The 18295-nt window shown below is 43.0% G+C and overlaps 1 protein-coding gene across 1 annotated transcript in view; it reads left to right on the forward strand.

Moving 5' to 3' along the window:
* Positions 1-18295, forward strand: part of GPC6 (glypican 6) — a 1286079-nt gene that overhangs the window by 1253721 nt on the left and 14063 nt on the right. Inside the window, exon 7 of the mRNA XM_049852914.1 lies at positions 6132-6268. Coding sequence (XP_049708871.1) covers positions 6132-6268 — 137 coding nt within the window. The remainder of the gene's footprint in view (positions 1-6131; positions 6269-18295) is intronic.

Raw genomic sequence — 18295 nt, forward strand, 5'->3', positions numbered from 1 at the left:
CTTTCTGCTCTTGTATTTCCCCATGTAAATCCTTGTGTTTTCGGAAAAATGTCGCCTCGTCGGCTTCCTTCCTCTTTCCTCTAACTTTACACACAGTTCTGTAAAGGTGGGGATGGGAATGGCGCCACTGACTTCCTATAGAGTAGAGCATTCATGGACTTTTGGCAGGACTTAAACTAAGAGTAAGGAGACCTGGCAGCACGGTTAAGCACTCAGCTGCTAACCAAAAGGTTGGCAGTTCAAACCCACCCAGCGGTTCTGCAGGAGAAAGATCTGGTGACCTGCGCCCACAAAGATTACAGCCAAAAAACCCTGGGAGGCAGCTCTACCCTGTCACGTGAGGTTGCTGTGAGTCGTCATCAGCGCCATGGCACCCAACCACAACAGGCAGCGCGTGTGTCTCCACTGAAGGCAGTAGTTACAGCTGTCAAAAATCAAAACAGACTCCAGATCGGTTCTGAAACAGAACTTGTGTTTTCCCTGAGGACCCAACGGTATACATTTGAATCAGATTCCTGTGGATAACCAAGGTTGTTGGTTAACTCTCATGATCTATTAATAACATATATGAAAATTATCTAATACTGAGCTATCAGGAATACTGGACCAATGGCAAAAATCATTGCAAGTATTGGAGAGAGTTCACCTGTCCTAGCATAGCTCATTTGGGAAGCAGAGAAAGGAAATTGCCACACATTTCATTTTTGATCCCAGGTCTTCTTTGCCATCAGGTTTGCATTATTAATGAATTAGGGCTCACTTGTAACAGCCAGTGATATATTTGTACTAAGGGTGCTTGTTAACATAAAACTCAGCTTACTGTTGGTGCACTTAAGTTTCCGAGGGGGAAAAAAAACCTCAGGCCTGTAGGTACAGAAAAGCAGTTACGTATATTATTCAGAAATAAAAATAAAATGGGAAAATATTTATAAATGGTGTCAGAATTGAAAACCTTTCTTGATGCTGAAAAATAAACTGTAATCACTGAGACACACTTCAGAGTTCCAGGCACGCTCATTTCTGGTGGCTAGTAGGACCCGTTTTTTCAGCCATCTGCATCACCATCACAGCCAAGAGGCTTCCCAGCAGAATGTTAGGACCTTGTTTACATCTCTCCCTGCTCTTATGCTGTTAACTCCCTCAGCTGCACAATGAGAGCGCCCAACACCCTGCTGCTGAAATGCCATTGTGAACATGTGCTGATTTTAAAATTTTCTGTGGTAAACAATTGTGAGTGGCTCCTCATTAGACAAATACGTCTCCACAATCTCTCCTCCTGCCTTTTGGGATGAAAAGCGCACATTGATGCCACCCTGACTGCTTAAAGTTACAATATTATCTATGACCTTGTCATGGAATGCAACGATTACATCCATTTTCTCAACCGACATTTATTGAGCACACATTTAATGTTGGGAGTCCCTGGATGGTGCAAACAGTTAAGAGCTCAGCTGTTCATCGGAAGGTTGGCAGTTCAGGTCCACTCAGAAGCACTTCGGAAAAAAGGCCTGGTGATCTACTTCCGAAAAACCAGCCATTGAAAGCCTAATGGAGCACAGTTCTCCTCTGACACCTGTGCAGTCACCGTGAGTCAGAATCAATGCAACAGCAGCTGTCTTTGTTTTGTTTTGTTTTTTATCCTGTGCCGGGACCTGGTTTGCCCGGGACGTCCCTGGTTTTAGTACCGATAAAGTTCTATGTCCTGGAATCCCCTCAGTCCTGGGAAAACTGCAGCAGTTAGTAACTCCCCCTATGCTCAGTACTGGGCTTAAAGACAAATTAGACGCCGGCCCTACCGTTAAGGAGCACGGGCTCTACAAGAGATTCTCAAGAGTTAGCCAGTTACTAGTTTAGTGCAGTCAGTACTTAGAGTCATGAAGGTGCTACGGAACACAGAAAACTGAACCTGAACCTGAGGTGGGGGTCAGAGAATAGCCCTTCAGAGAGACAATGTTTGAGTTTGATTTAAAAAAAAAAAAAAAGAGTAGCACATCTGTTAAAATTTTGCAAATATGAAAAGATGAGATACCTGTGACACACTAAGCAATTTTATGCTTTCCTTGTGTCCCAAAATACACAAATCTATTTGGTTCAGAATCCCAGACCATGCAGGTGTGGTTTTAGCAAGAAATAAGCAGAAAAGAGAAGGCTCATCCTTGGTGTACTTTATTTCAGGGCAGAATCCACCTTAGAGTATTTCAGTCCTAAAGATGACGATCCTTTTCTGACCTAGATATGAATACATAATACTGCCTTCTTTTTCCAAGGCTTGTGTACAATGCCTATTTCTTTCTCTGGGGTTTGTGTTTGAGAAGAGTGAGAATGAGGGGCTTAGTGGGTTGGAGGTAAGGGACACGAATGTGGGCACCACACAAAAAATATTAAATGTGAGCAATTTTATTTTTTTTACATTTCTTAATTTTCAAAACATTTAAACATCAAAAAATTCCGCTCATATTACCCTCCACCTAGATTCACCATTTATTAATAATTTGCCACTTTTATTTTTTCTCTCTTTTTCACAACTTAACGTGTGTTTATTACTAGTAGCATTAGTACTCTTAGTACTGTTGCTGAACCATTGAAGAGTAAGTGAGGAATACTAAGATCTCTCTCTTCTAAATACTCTGGTATGAATCTCCTAAGAATAAGGACATTCTCCTGTTAACCACAATACAATATCACTTTCGGGAGATTTAACACTGATGTAATAGATTATGTTAACCAAGTCCTTTATGCCAGTTATTTTGCCAGTTCAGAATCCAATCCAGAATCCTGCACTGCATTTGGGTGACATGTCTCGTATTCTCCTTAAAAAGAAAAAAAGATTTGCCACCAAGTCCATTCCAACTCATAGTGACCCTACAGGGCAGAGCAGAATTGCCCCACAAGGTTTCTAAGGGGCAGTTGGTGGGTTCCAACTGCCAACCTTTTGGTTAGCAGCCAGGCTCTTCACCCCCATGCCACCAGGGCTCCCTTATTTTCCTTAGCCTAGAAGAATTCTTCAGCCTTTCTTTGTCTTTTGTGACTAACATTTGTGAAGCATATAGGCCAGTTGTTTGTAGAATGTCCTCGACTTTGAATTTGTCTGATGTTTCTTCACGATTGGAAACCCTGGTGACATAGTGGTTAAGTGCTACGGCTGCTAACCAAAAGGTCAGCAGTTCGAATTCCACCAGCCACTCCTTGGAAACTCTATGGGGGCAGTTGTACTCTGCCCTAGAGGGTCACTATGAGTCAGAATCCACTCGACGGCAACAGGTTTGGTTTGGTTTTTGGTCTTCATGATTAGATTTAGATTATGCATTGTTGGCTACATAAGCTGTGTTATGTTATTCTTGGTGCGTCCCATCAAGAGACACACACTATCATTTTGTCAATTATTGGTAATAACAACTTTGATCAATTGGTTAAGGTAGGGGTCACCCAAGTTTCTGCACTGTAAAATTACCACTTTCCCTTTTGTAATTAATGAGTAATCTGTAGGGAGGTATTTTGAGATTATGTAAATATCCTGTTCCTCATCAGACTCACCCAACGGTTTGACATCCACGGATGGTCCTTGCTGGAATCAATTATTACAACGATGGCTGCAGAATGGTGATTTTTCTAACTCTGCCATTCTTTCAACATTTGTCAGCTGGTATCTGAAGAGGATTTTTTCTTAATAATTGATAAACAGACAATGTACCTAAATCTACAGCTGGATAGAAATGGCCAGCACATCTTTAAAATGTATACTTATATAACAACCTGCACACACACTCGCGCCAGTGATGGTGAGCAGAAAAGAGCCTGGCTCTTTCACTACACTGTCCTTTACCCAGTCAGATGAGCTGGAAGGAGAGCTAGCTAGCAAGGCACGTAGGTGCCAAAGTCAGCAGGAGCCAGCCATTCAGAGAGTGTAGGTTTCAGGCCACCCTACGTGTTTGCTCTATGTGAGCTAGCTCTTGGAATGTCATTACTCTTGGTTTTTTTTTTCACCTTTTAAAACAAAAGTAACACCACCTTCTCTGACAATATGTACCAGGTTCTCAGGTTCACCATTCCAGTCACCTTTAGCACTTTATAGGTGAGCAGACAATTCACATTACTGAAGCCTCTGTCGGCATCAGAATCACAGATAAGTGACAGCCAAAACCATGTAATTCTGGAACTACTGAGAAATGTGATTGGGACAAAAGAAAATGTCAGAGATCTTTTATGTCTCTGTGCTCACTCATAAGCCTCAATAGCAAACCCGTTGCTGTCGAGTGGATTCTGACTCATAGCGACTCTATAGGGCAGAACGGAACTGCCCCATAGGGTTTCCAAGGAGTGGCTGGTGGATTTGAACTGCCATCCTCTTGGTTTGCAGCCGAGCTCTTAACCACTGCACCACCAGGGCTCCAAACCTGAAGGGAGATGTTTAAAATTTTTCTCAAATCTATTCTCCATGCAAAATAAACATAGAAAACTTCAGAAATATCTCATTGATTAAGGGTAGGGTTGCACAGCTCATTATTGTAAATGCTGTCAATAAGTTTTACACGTGTAAAAAGCTGAATTGGTAAAAGTTGTGTGGTCGATATATTTACAGCAATAACACCACCACCAAACAAACAAGAATAGCTGCTGAGACTCCTTATGTATGGCCAAAAACATCATGGGATTTGGTTTCCTCATTTGGAGGTTCAGGGTCATGGTTTCATGGGACATCCCAGTTAATTGGCCTAATAACTTGTTTACTGTTTCTGTTCTATCTCCTAGTTCATTGTGTAGGCACAACAATTGGTCTCTATTTGCCTAGAACAACAGAGGAAGAAGGAGAGTCAGAAATAGGAGGAGGATATGGAATGTGTGGCTAATTGCCTCCATGAACAACTCGCTCCTTTGCATTGAGACCAAAAGAACTGGATGGTGCTTGGCTACGATTAATGAACATTTTGATCAAAGATTCTTTGAAAGAATCCTGATCAAAAGGGGGGAAATGTGGAACAGAATTTCAAATTCTCATGGATTCCAGACATCCTAGAGCCATGAAAATTGAGCGAACTCCTGAAATCCTTGCCCTGAGATAATCTTTAAATCTTAAACCAAAAGTATCCCCTGAAGTCTTCTTAAAAACAAACAGCTACCACTCAAAGTGACCCTGTGGAACAGAGTAGAACTGTCCCATTGGGTTTCCAACGCTGTAATCTTTACAGAAGCAGATTGCCACATCTTTTTCCTATGGAGCTACAGCTGAGGGCTTTAACCACAGTGCCACCAGGGCTCCTAAACCAAACAATAGTTTAGTTTAACTAGTAAAAACTGTCTGCCGTGAGCATTATCTTCTTTCAAGAACTATTGGCAACAGCAACTCAAAAGATTAGGTAGGAACTTTAGGGTGCAGTGAATTTATGTTAATGAGGGAGGAAAAACTCAGAAAAGGAAGATGAGAATGGTTGCACAACTCAGACTGTCATCAATGTCACTGAATTGTACATCTAGAAACTGTTGAGTTGGTGTATGTTTTGCTGTATATATTCTCAACAACAAAATAAATAAAATTATTAAAAATAAAAAAGAGTGTCTTTTCTCTTTCTGGTGGCTGAGATGTTTAAGTGGGTTTGGTTTACTGCTGGGAGTCCAAGTGTGTGCTGTATGGGCCTGTCGATCATACAAGAATTAGTGACAGCTGTATTACTGACAATGTTTGTTTCTTGCAGAAGTGAGTAGACCATTGGGGAAAGTGTAGTATCTCTTGGTGCATTGTTTAGGTGCATTTATCTGCCAGCCAGGCAAATGAATGCTAAAGAATATATTCCAGGTGTTTGAGATAGGGACTCCCAATGGGAGAAGGACCCAAAGCCAGTTTTGTTGCTTCATAAGTTTTTAATTCAAAGAATGGAAGGGCAGAAAAGATGGAAAACAAAAAGCCATTTACCTGAGAACTCTCTGCCAGGAGCTAGAGGCAGACTGAGGGGGCGGAAGGGAGACTTTCCTGGACAATAAACCCATAGCACTATGTCTGTCTCTGAAAGCTGATGGAGAGTTTGTGCTTGTTATACCCCAGGTTCTTTAAGGTTCACCTGCATTACGTCCTTGCATAGAAGCGGACAACCACCTTGAGGAGACTATTCACTCCCTTTCCTTGGTTTCTTGGTCAGGTCACAGACATTAAAGAGAAGCTGAAGCTCTCTAAAAAGGTCTGGTCAACTTTACCCTACACCATCTGCAAGGATGAGAGCGTGACAGCGGGCACGTCAAATGAAGAGGAATGCTGGAATGGGCACAGCAAAGCCAGGTGAGGAGGGGCTCTCGGTTCAGAAAGACAGAGGCATTGTACGTCTAGTCTCAGAAGGCTCTCCTGGCACAACTCTGCAGGCCTGTTTACAGAAAAAGCCATGGAGGGTGGAGGGACAAGTCGTCACTTAGCGACAGCTGTTCAGAGTGACAGGTTTGATGGGCGCCAGGGAGCACTTACCCTCAAGGTGCCATTAAGTGCGGGATCCTCGTTCTGCATGCCTCGCCTCTGGATGAGGACAGAGAGCTGGTGACAGATGCCAGGCTGCAGACATTCTGAGATCTCAAAGAGCCCTTTTATGTTCGCTTAATGACTCTAAGATACTGGAGCTATTTTTATCTATAGTAAAATTTGCACAGCTTTTTTCTTCTTCTTCTTCTTTTCCATCACAAGTTAAAGCAGCAAATGAAAATTCAACTATAATTTTCTCCACCCTCGGAGAAAAAAATGTGGCCAAAGTATTCATTGGAAGGGTAATAGAAAATGACTGAGGGACCACTAGAGAAGGGTACTACTGGGTCTTGTGCCTTGGGAAGTCCCTTCAAAATCTCCTGCTGAGAGATGGCTGTTTTTCTTCCTTCTGTTCTGCTGACCGATGGTACGGTCCATTGGTATGAAATTCCTGCCGTACTTGATGCAGTCTAGAAGTGGGCTTGGCCTGGTTTTCATAGGGTGGAGAAGTTGGATGGGAGAACTGGTTGAGAGTTGGCAGGCAGGGCAGGACACCAGGCAAGGAGGCAGCCTGAGCCCTCATCAGCAGGGTTGCAGGTGGATAGAGCAGCTGGGAAATTGGACCCAAGGAATCTTTGGGGATTGGCCAGGAAATGGAGAAGCTAAAAGGGGAGCCTATTCTGGGGACTTATTGGGAAATTTCCATCGTATGAACCAGCAATCAAAAGGGAACAAGGCTGTACCTGGATACTAAGTTCAGTAGAAACTGCAGAAGGTAAGTAGGGGTGCAAGTGAGAGCTCATTAGGTATTATTTCTGAACTGCAGTGTTGCGTTTTTTTTTAATCATCTATTGATAGTGATAATAAGAAGCGCTTAGCAAAGTGAAAATAAGACAGCTACAGAGACAGCTGTAATCACTTCAAGTTGTCCCAAAATATCAATGTCCAACTTTTAGATCCTGAGGGTATAGAAAGAAATTCATGATATTAACGACATGCCACTCGAAAGTACTTAGTGGGTTACCAGTGTCTGGCCTTTTAGGAAGGAGACTTGGGCCAGCAAATTCAGCTGTAAATGAGTAACTTCTATGTGTCTTTTCTTACTGACTGTACAGAAGGACCCTGTAAAGGATCTCCAGATGGCCTAATGAATAAAGTGGTTGACATGGCAGGCTGCACCATTGCCGGAGTGTGTTCACCTTTCAGACCTGGCTAAAATGAAGGCTGTGTTTAGAACTACATTCCCATGGATAGTTGCACAGGTTGCTGGGTATTGTTACACATGTACTTTATTTATTACAAAAACAAATATAAAGGACTGCACAAGGCAGGAATATGGGGGGAGGGCAGCACACTTCATCAAGAAAATAAATGGGAAAGATAAAGACCACTGAAGTTGGAGCTAGAGAAGATGGGGATGGCTTAGACAGCTTCTTCACTGGGTAGGTTAGATGGTCCAAGGTTACCCAGTTAACAGAGCTGAAAGCTGAGAGTCTCTCAAATCCCAGCCCAGTATTCTTTTTACTGTAACACTCTGCCTGTAAACAAACAATGATAAAATATGGCCACCAAGCACCCTTTACAGAAAGGCCTGGTAAACTGCTTCTATAAAGATTACAGCCAAGAAAACCCTACTGATTGGTTCTACTTTGTAATACGTGGGATCCCCATGAGTCAGAATCAATTTGACTGGCAAGGGGTTTGATTTTTTTTTTTTTTTACCCAGGTTGTTGTCGTTGTTATTAGGTGCCGTCGAGCCAGTTCCGACTCATAGTGACCCTATGTACAACACAACGAAACACTGCCAGGTCCTGAGCCATCCTCACAATCGTTATTATGCTTGAGGCCATAGTTACAGCCACTGTATCAATCCACCTCATCGAGGATCTTCCTCTCTTTTGCTGGCCCTCTACTTTACCAAGCATGATGTCCTTCTCCAGGAACCGACCCCTACAGATAACATGTCCAAAGTACGTGAGATGTAGTCTCACCATCCTCCCAGGTTATGGTACCTGAATAAAACAGAGCCTTAGCTCTATAAAAGATTTAGTGGGTCTACTTTAGTCTATCAGCAATATTATGAAGCACCCCTCTGTCCCAGCCACTATGCAAGGCTCTGAGAAATTAAGTGCTATAGGTGGCGATGCTTTCAACACACACAAAGGCACAGTGGCTGGACAGAGTACGGTGGCTCTGGAAGCTTCAGGTACTAGATAGCCGACCTGTAGGTTTGGGAAAGGACCACAGAGATGGAGAAGCAACTGATTTAGTATTTATGGATCAGATTTGAATTTTATCCTGAGCTCAATGGGAAGCCATTGGAGGGTTTTATATAGGTGAGGGAAATGATCAGGTTAATGCAGGTTTAAAAAAAAAAATTATTTGCACGAGTGTTCTATAAGATCATGAAGTACAATGTATCTTTTATTATGTAGTAAGTATGTTCAAAAAGATGAGGTTGTCAAATGTTTTTTACATAAATTATGTTCCCATTGAAAAATTATAATTCCATGGTTTATTTTTATCTCCTTTTTTTTAATCCATCCATTGGAAATGAATCTGTATATTATACCTTTAATAGCATAGTAAGAAGCTAACGAATAACGACTTCTTGAGTTAAGTTTCATGGAAGCTTTCTTTTCACTCAGATATTAATTGATCTAGAAACACATGCTTAAGAGCATAAAAGAAGGTCTTCATTTAAAGAAATTTTACTGAATTATTTTGTAAGTTGAAGAATTCATTTGTAATGCCACTATTTTTTTTTTTTCTTTTCTACTTTTGAGGTATGAATTTGCAGATGACGTGTCTTCTTAAATGTTTAGGAATGCTCGTAAAAAAGAAAATAAAATGTATTCAGGTTATTCTTATCACCTCTGTGGGATTAAAGAACTGGAACTTTTATTTAAAAAAAAAAAAACCTATCTAAAGTGTTAATGAATATATAACAGACACGCTCATTAACACTAAAAGAGATTTGTCATGATCTGGGGTTTATAAAGGAAACCCTGGTGGTGTAGTGGTTAAGAGCTACAGCTGCTAACCAAAAAGTCGGCAGTTCGAATCCACCAGGCTCTCCTTGTAAACCCTATGGGGCAGTTCTATCCTGTCCTATAGGGTCGCTATGAGTCAGAATTGACCCTACACCAATGGGTTTGGTTTTTTGGGGGGGTTTATAAACCCAAGCCTGAGGAATGAGGTCACCAATAAACCAGGCGTTTCTTCCTCGCTTCCTGTTTTATTCGTCAGACTCCTGCAGCCACTTTCATCTGTTCAGACCCACCCTGAAACCGTTTAAGTACCTGAGCAGACTTTTTTCCACCACCCACATTTTTCCTGGTTACTTTCTGAATCCTACCCCACAGCTCTTTACCATATTTCCTTGATTCAGAAACATACTTAATTTGCATTTTGACATTTCTGGAATCAAAATGACTGTTATAGTGGGTATGTACATTTACTCCGGTGATGACCTTATTTTCCCAAAAAGCTGTTATTATGTTAATGGCACCTGTTGAAACCAAGAGAGAGACCAAGCTGACTTAAAATGGAGAGAACAAGATACACAGAGAAGTGGCTGATATGGCAACCATGGGTTGAAAGCTGCTGCATTGAGAGCACAGGCGAGTGTCCCCTGGGATATGAACTCATCCCCACCCCTCACCCACCCTCACCCCCCTTCAGCAGATCTCACTCTGCTCTGTAGTTACACAGACCTGGAAGCAGGAGGTGGAGTAAGAGGGAAACACAGCCCGTTGATGGGTTGGGATTGCAGTGCGCCCCATGACCCTATTACACTTAAATCTTTATTCCCACTGCAAGACCAAGTGGTTCAGAAATTCCCTCTCCTCCTTCCCCTTCCCTTCCCAACCTCCTGCGACACTGTGAAGATCAAAGAGACAATTTCTATGAAAAAGGTCTGTAAACTCTAGAACAATGCTTCTCCAACTTTAATGTGCAGGCTAAATTTTGGGGGATCTTGTTAAAATGCAGATTCTGATTCACTGAATCTGAAGTGGGGCCAGAGATTCTGCATTTCTAGGTGATATGGTTGCTGCTGGTCCAGGGGCTGCACTTTGAGTTGCAAGATGCTAAGACAGGATTGCCAGATTTAGCGTGTGAAAACACAGGACACCAAGTGGGACATACTTTTCCTACAAAGTGTATTTATTACCTATCTGAAATCCCACTTTAAGTGGATTTCCTATATTTTACCTGGCGACCCTACTTTAGGGCCTATTAAGACAAAAAGTACTCTCTTTTCCAGTCCACACATAAGCCTTGGGGAGCATGTTGTAATTTTTTGTTTTCTCTTTGCCTTCATGGATACCCTGGGTGTTTCATTTAATGGGACTTTGCTAATATTAAACACAACAGCTGCAGCAGGAGAGGTTACAGGGTGTCATACCATCACCCACTAAGGATAGCCTGGTGGACAGGCAAGTTGAAGACATCTCAACAACAAGTGGCTTAGGCTTCATGTGTGCCTCAAGAGAGAATTCTGAGTTGGAAATACAGCACACCCTTCACAACGAAGGGTATCAGCCACACAGACCTCTGGCCTCAAACAGGGGATGCCACTGTGCGGCCAAGGGTGAGATGAAGACTCTGAATCATTGATAAGTAATTGATTGAATTCAGACTCCAAATTATACCCCAGTTATTAGAATAGCTGATTGAGGGTTTTCCTCTGTGTTGACCGCAGTGTCTGTCTATGAATAAAGGCAGCCTTGGAGGTGTCTTCAGTGCATTTTCAGGAGAAAAGAGCATGGAAGTGCAGCTTCCACTCTTGCCATTTCTCACTCACTTTTTTCAGCATCTTCTTGAGGGGGAAGTGGAAGAAGATGCAGCAGCTCTTGGACTCGACTCAGACAAATAGGAGTTGAAAGGAGGCTAGTAAGTAACGGAGGAAAATCGATAATAATCTAGAAGGCCAAAGGGAAAAAAAAAATTAAAGGCTCGTGGTGCAGGTTACAAATCTAGGCCCCCTAAAGTTCCCGGCGTGAACTGAGAGAGCCGAGGAGGATATTTGCAGCCATTTGTCACTCTTGGGAAGGGCATCCTGAGCAGCCAGGTGGCTGGAACGAGCTGTCGGTGAGGGAGCTAGAGAAGAATGATGAGATGGGAGGCAGGAAATCGTAGACTTGGAAGGAAATAAAACTTTTATATGGTTAGCATACAAAGATTAGAACTTTGTCGGGCTGCAGCCGAAGGGGGAAAAGAGAGCCTTGGTGGCATTCACATAAGTTCCTGCCTTTTTGCTCACAGAGGCAGATTCTTGCTTTTTTCAGGACATTCGCTGTTGTTAGCTGTCACTGAGTTGATAGCTCTGCCCTGTCCCATCTTCGTGATTGGACTGTCAGATTTTCAGAAGCAGATTGCCAGGGCTTTCTTCCTAGTCCATCTTAGGCTTGAAGCTGTGCTGAAACTTGGTCAGCAGTATACAAACCTCCACTGGCAGGTGGTGACTGCATATGAGAGCACTGACCGGAATCGACCCTGGTCTCCTGCAGGGGGACACAAAATCTACAGCTGAACCCCAATGCCTCATTTTTTAGGACATAGCCATATCAAACCCTTTCTGTATCTTCCGTGAGGATTGTTTTCTCTTCATGGAGATCCTTTTTCTTTAATCTCAGGGAGATGGAAAAGTGAGTATGGGAGAGAATGGGATGCGCAGCAGAAGGGAAACGAAAGCTGATCTGAGAGTCAAGCCCCATCAGCACACAGGGTGCGTGACAGGACATAAAATATTTCAGAGTCTTCAAGATTTTTTGAATCAGTCATTTCCAGATGTCTCCCCCTTCTCCCTCGCAGTACAACCTTCCAGTTTTGCCTCTTGTAAGGCGGGGTAAACAGTTTGGCCTTGACTGTTAACCTAAAAGTTGGCAGTTCAAACCCACCCAGTGGTACTGCAGAAGACAGGTCTGGCAATCTGATTCTGAAAAGTCACAGCCTTGAAAACTGTATGGAGCAGTTCTACTCTGCACACAGAGGGTCACCGTGAGTCAGAATCGACTGGACAGCAACCAACAGTAACAACAACAGTAGGATTTAGCGCTCCAGCTGTCCTTCCTTCAAAATGCCTTCGGGGAGGCAGCAATCAAGGAGCTCGCTGAGGATTAATTGGATCTGTTGGAAACATAGCTTTTTCAGGGAGTCTCTGCTGTGTTTCAAGCCAGCTGATCCTCACATAAATAACTGTGTCCCTAAGGCCAGGAGGTAAAGACAGTAAATTGAAAGAAATACGAAACACAGAAAAATCTAGAAAATAGATCAGTCACTCTCCCCGGTCACGGAGAACATTGACTAACCAAAGAAAATAGCAAACCATGACTGGGTAAGTCTGAGCAGATGGAAGAAGGGTGAAATGGTGCATCATAATGAGAAATTCGTCAAACAAGAGTGACTCGGCAGGACCAGGCATGACGACAATATTGCTTTAGTCTGACTGCAGAATAGGTCCCAAAGCACATCGGCTACAGTTTAAAGAACTGTAAAATGTTCAATATAGACCAGGCCAGGCAACAAGTCAGGGAAGTGGGAACTCAGTATAGGAACGAGTTACCTAATTATATAACATAACATTCCAAGTTACCATTTCCCTCCTTCTGATACCTGGGAAAGAAAGACACCGTGACTGTCCTGGGGGACAGGGAAGCTGCGAGAACCTGCGAGTGGCAAAAATGTTGATGGTCAGCAAATGAGCAGCCCTGAACACTGGCTCACCGGCCTCCTTTCCTATCGGTTCTGAGGTTTGCTAACTCTGGTTCCACCAAGAAAGGATGGGCTTGGGAGCACCTACCAGAGTGTTAGAGAGCCCTGGTGGCGCAGTGGTTAAGTGCTCAGATGCTAACCAAAAAGTCAGCAGTTTGAACGCACCAGCCACTCTATAGGAGAAAGACATGGCAATCTGTATCTGTGAAGACTACAGCCTTGGAAACCCTCTGGGGCATGTCTACTCTGTCCTGTAGGGTCACTGTGACTCAGAATCGACTGGGCAGCCATGTGTTGGGCCAGTGAGTTAAGAGGCTCAGTCAAAGAATTGAACTTCTGCTTACTCCTGCAACCAGTGAGCTGTGTGCTCTCTGAAAAAGTGCCCAAGCTGTTTCATGCTGCAGCTCCTCCAGCTGGAGAGAAGCCACACTGTTCATTCTTCTGTGCACGGATCCAGGCTTTACAAGGCCAAGAAGATTCTGCTGCCTTCAGCCACTCCTAAGGAAAGACTTCGGCATTTTGGCAAGCTGTGGTGATAACTTCATTTTCATCAGAATACATTAGAATGGCAAGGTATATTATATTCTTCAAGGTGCTTTCGTATAGGTTAGCTCAATGGGGCATCTTTGGAAGCAAATGAGGTAAGTGATATTCCCAATTTGTTGCTACTGTTATTAGCTGACATGAAGTCAGTCACTGGCAGGCGGGTGGGTGGTGGCTATGCATGAGGTACGTTGGCTGAAAACCAAGCCCTGGTCTCCCACATGGAAGGAAGGCGAGAATTCTGCCACCGAAGCACTGCTAACCCTTTCCCAACTTACACATATGTATAATTGTGTCCTTGTTGTTAGTTGCTGTCAAGTCAGTTCCAACTCCTGGCAACGGCTCCCTAGGGTTTTCAAGACTGTAACCTTTCAAAAGCAAGTGGCCAGGCCTATCTTCCGAGGCATCTCTGGGTGTGTTCAAATCACTAACATTTTAGATTGTAGTCAAGCATTTAACCCTTGGCATCACCCATGGACTCTACGTAATTACATAAAGTGCTTACTTAAGTGACTTGCCCACAGTCTCTGCTGGGTCCCAGAGAGATTTCGGGTCTCTGGATCAGAATTTGAGAGCCTTCTACTATCCCTCAGTGGTACATTCATGAAGTAGCTAATACCACAGACAACTCTAGCTTAACAGCCTTCAAAAACTTATACACCCACTTAAAGGGTAGGGTCACAGTATGCTTCAAATAATACCATTTTCCAGCCAGGAAAAATGTAAAGGAAATTAAGTAACCTAAATCAGAACCTTGGAAGAAGTATATTTAAACCTTAGATTTTATGAAAGCTTCTGAGAGAGATTACAGATACCCTAGGTTCATAATTAATTCCTTGTTTGAAGTCCTTGGGGCCGTATGTGTTTCTGAATTTTTTAGATTTCAGAAAATCATCACAGTGCATCTATGTCTATCATGAATTATACTCCCAGTGGGGCCTGAGGCTGCCACCCGCAATCAAACACGCTGGTATCTCCACAGCAAAATGTATTACTAGTCACACTAAGTGGGATAAATAAAGACATAATTAGCCTCATTTCAGATTAGATCAGGTTTTGCTGTCAAATAGATTGTCTAAAAAATGTTGGAGATCTTTGAATTTTGGAAAATAAGAAAGGGAGTTTTGGACCTATGTTAGCAATAGATCTACTCAGATAAGTAAAACTCTTGAAAGCACTGAAGATGAATGACTAGTTGCTGAGAATTAGAAATTGCAATGGACACATGTTGAATGGACCCAATTTGTGGCAACAAGTAGGATTGAAAGTGCTTTCACATCACTCTTCTAAGTGTGCATTAAGGCAGGAGTAGTCAGAGAAAGGATTAAAACAAACAAACAAAAAAAACAAACCCATTGCTGTCAATTCTGACTCATAGTGACCCTACAGGACAGGGTAGAGCTGCCCCATAGGGTTTCCAAGGAGCTGCTTGTAGATTCGAACTACTGACCTTTCGATTGCAGCCAAGCTCTTAACCACTGTGCAACCAGGGCTCCAGAGGAAGGATTAGGACCTGAAAACAAACCCAGGCTAGCACCTAGACACCCCAAGTCTACCCATTTTCTCCTCAGCTTCTATTTGAACTTATGCCACCCCCCCCCCCCCCCGCAAGCATCACTGGGCTAACCTTCTTTGGCAATGCTCACTTCTCAGACTTGCACTAGTTCCAAACCCAACCCAAACCAAACCAAACCCATTGCCATCAACTCTATTCTGATTCAGGGCAACCCCGGGTGTTATAGAGTAGAACTTAGCTCCACAGGGTTTTCATGGCCTATTGCCAGGCCTTTCTTTTGGGGCTCCCCTGGGTGAGTTTGAACTTTCGGCCTTTCAGTTAGTAGCTGAGTGCAAACCTTTTGCACCACCCAGGGACATTCACAAGTTCCAAACACAACTAAAACTTGAGAGTTGTGTGTCTTTATCTCTCGGTATGCAGCTCCTTACATGACGACAACTACCAACATTAACTGGTAAGTTAACATGGCTCTCCTCCCAGCAAGCATGTTCGTGCATCAACAGGGTCTTTCTGGAAGTGCTGACTTAATTACAAAGAGTGGTTTCGAGTGGTGAGAATCACAGGCACTGTGGCTGGCCAGTGCAAATCTGTGGGGACAAGTTGTGTTTAAAGTTTCCCAGTAGCCAGAGCTCTCAACTCTGCCAAACGTGAGTCCTGGTACGGTGTCTGCAGGTCTGCAGCAACCCACAAGGGTGACTGCATCAGTTCCCTGTAAATTCCCGTGGGCCTTTTCCACCTAATCAGTTATAAAATTAAGTATAACCAAGGACGCCTACATTCACAGTATAAAGTTAGATATGAAGAAAAATAATTCAGAAAAAACTGCCAAACATTTAGTTCCTAGCTATGCTCTTGCAAAATAGAAGGCAATCAAAATGGGAAGGTATGCTTGGCTAATCCTAGTCAACATTAGCAGACTATATTAGCCCTAGTCAACCCTCCAAGTTGTCCCCACTTCTGAGTTCTCCCTGCTCCAAGTAATCATGCACCCAGCCTTGGAGCCTGGGCTCTTAGCACCAAGACTCTTCTCTTTCTCTTTTCTACCATAGATGTGGTGGCACAGAATAAGAAGGCTGTCACTCCAAAGAGCTGGTGCAAAATCTGATAAAGGGAAGAGCGCAGTGGACTTAAAGACGATTCTATTACTTTGTGTTTTTTTTTTTTTAAATAGTGCTTTAGGTGAAGGGTTACACAGCAAATTAGTTTATCACTAAACAATTAATATACATATTGTTTTGTGACATTGGTTGCCAACCCCAAGACATGTCAACAATCTCCCCTTCTTGACCTTGGGTTCCCATTTCCATTTGTTCCAGCCTTCCTGTCCCCTCCTGCCTTCTCGTTCTTGCCCCTGGGCTGGTGTGTCCGTTTAGTCTTGTATACATGGTTGAGCTACAAGTATTATTGTTTGTTTTGTGGGCCTAAAACGATTCCATTCTTGCAGGAGATAGAGATTATACAGAGACCAAACACAAGTGGCAACTTGTGTTACTTTGTGTGTGTGTGTGTGTGTGTGTGTGGTAAATATACCAAACCAAAAACCAAATCCAGTGCCGTCGAGTCAATTCCGACTTATAGAGACCCTATAGGGCAGAGTAGAACTGCCCCATAGAGTTTCCAAGGAGCGCCTGGTGGATTTGAACTGCCGACCCTTTGGTTAGCAGCCATAGTGCTTACCCACTATGCCACCAGGGTTTCCACTATGTAACATAAAATTTGCCTTCTTAATCATCCTAAGTGTGCAATTCAGTGATGTTAATTATATTCACCATGTTATGGAACCATCACCACTGTCTATTTCAAAAAGATTTTGATCATCCCAAACAGACTGCCCAAACTCAATACCCCTAAGCAATACCTCCACATTCTCACCTCTCCCATATAAGTGAGGTCACGTGTTTGTCCTTCTGTGTCTGACATTTCTCTTCGCATAATGTTTTCAAGGTTCACCCACATAGTAGCATTATCAGCATTTCGTTTCCGTTCATGACTGAGTACTGTTCTACTGTGTGTACCTACTGCCTTTTGTTTATCCATTCATCTGTTGACGGATACTTAGGTCGTTTCTACTTTTTGGCTATTGTAAATAATGAACATTGAACTGCAATAAATGTTGGTTTACAAGTATCTATTTGAATCCCTGCTTTCAATTCTTTGGGGCATAAACCTCGAAGTGGAATTGCTTCTGAAGTACACCCAAGGGTGTGCACCATTTTACATTTCCACCAGAAATGCATTTGTTGTTGTTGTTAGTTGATGTGGAATGAATCCCAACTCACAGAGAACTCATGTGACCAAAATTTGCAAGTAGAACTGTTCCATAGCGTTTTCAAGGCTGTGACCTTTCTGAAGCAAATCACCAGGCACCTCTAGGTGGGTTTGAACCGCCAACTTTTAAGGCTAGCGGTTGAGCACTTAACCATTTGTGCCACCCAAGGACTCCTCCTGCAATGCAGAGGTGTTCCAATTTCTCCACATCCCCTCCGATACCTGTAATTGCTTTTTTTTTTTTTCAAATAATAGCCATCGTAGCATGTGTAAAGTGATATCTCATTGTGGTTTTGATTTGCATTTCCTCAATGACTAATGGGAATCCCCGGGGGGTACAAATGTTTAATGTGCTTGGCTGCTAACTGAAATATCGGAGGTTCGAATCCACCCAGAGCCTCCTCAGAAGAAAGACCTAGCACTCTACTTCTGAAAAATCAACCATTGAAAACCCTATGGATCACAGTTCTACTCTGACACACATGGGGTCTCCATGAGATGGAATAGGCCTGACAGCAGCTGGTAATGACTAATGATGCTGAACGTCTTTTCATGTTCTTCTTGGCCGTTCGTACATCTCCCTTGGAGAAGTGTCTCTTCAAGTCCTTTGCCCATTTTTATTGGGTTGTTCGTCTTTTTCTTGATGCCAGTTTCTTTTTCAACTGTGTTTTAAGTTTCCACTTTGTTTCTAAAGTTGCCCTTTGAATACACTGAAAGGAGAAAAGGTTTTTGAGGACACGGGTGCATTGTTACTTGTTTTTATTGAAAGCGGCTAAGCATCAGTAGGCACAGCGAGAGGCTGGGTTTACTTG

This window comes from Elephas maximus, chromosome 14, assembly GCF_024166365.1.
Source record: "Elephas maximus indicus isolate mEleMax1 chromosome 14, mEleMax1 primary haplotype, whole genome shotgun sequence".
Classification (NCBI taxonomy): Eukaryota; Metazoa; Chordata; class Mammalia; order Proboscidea; family Elephantidae; genus Elephas; species Elephas maximus.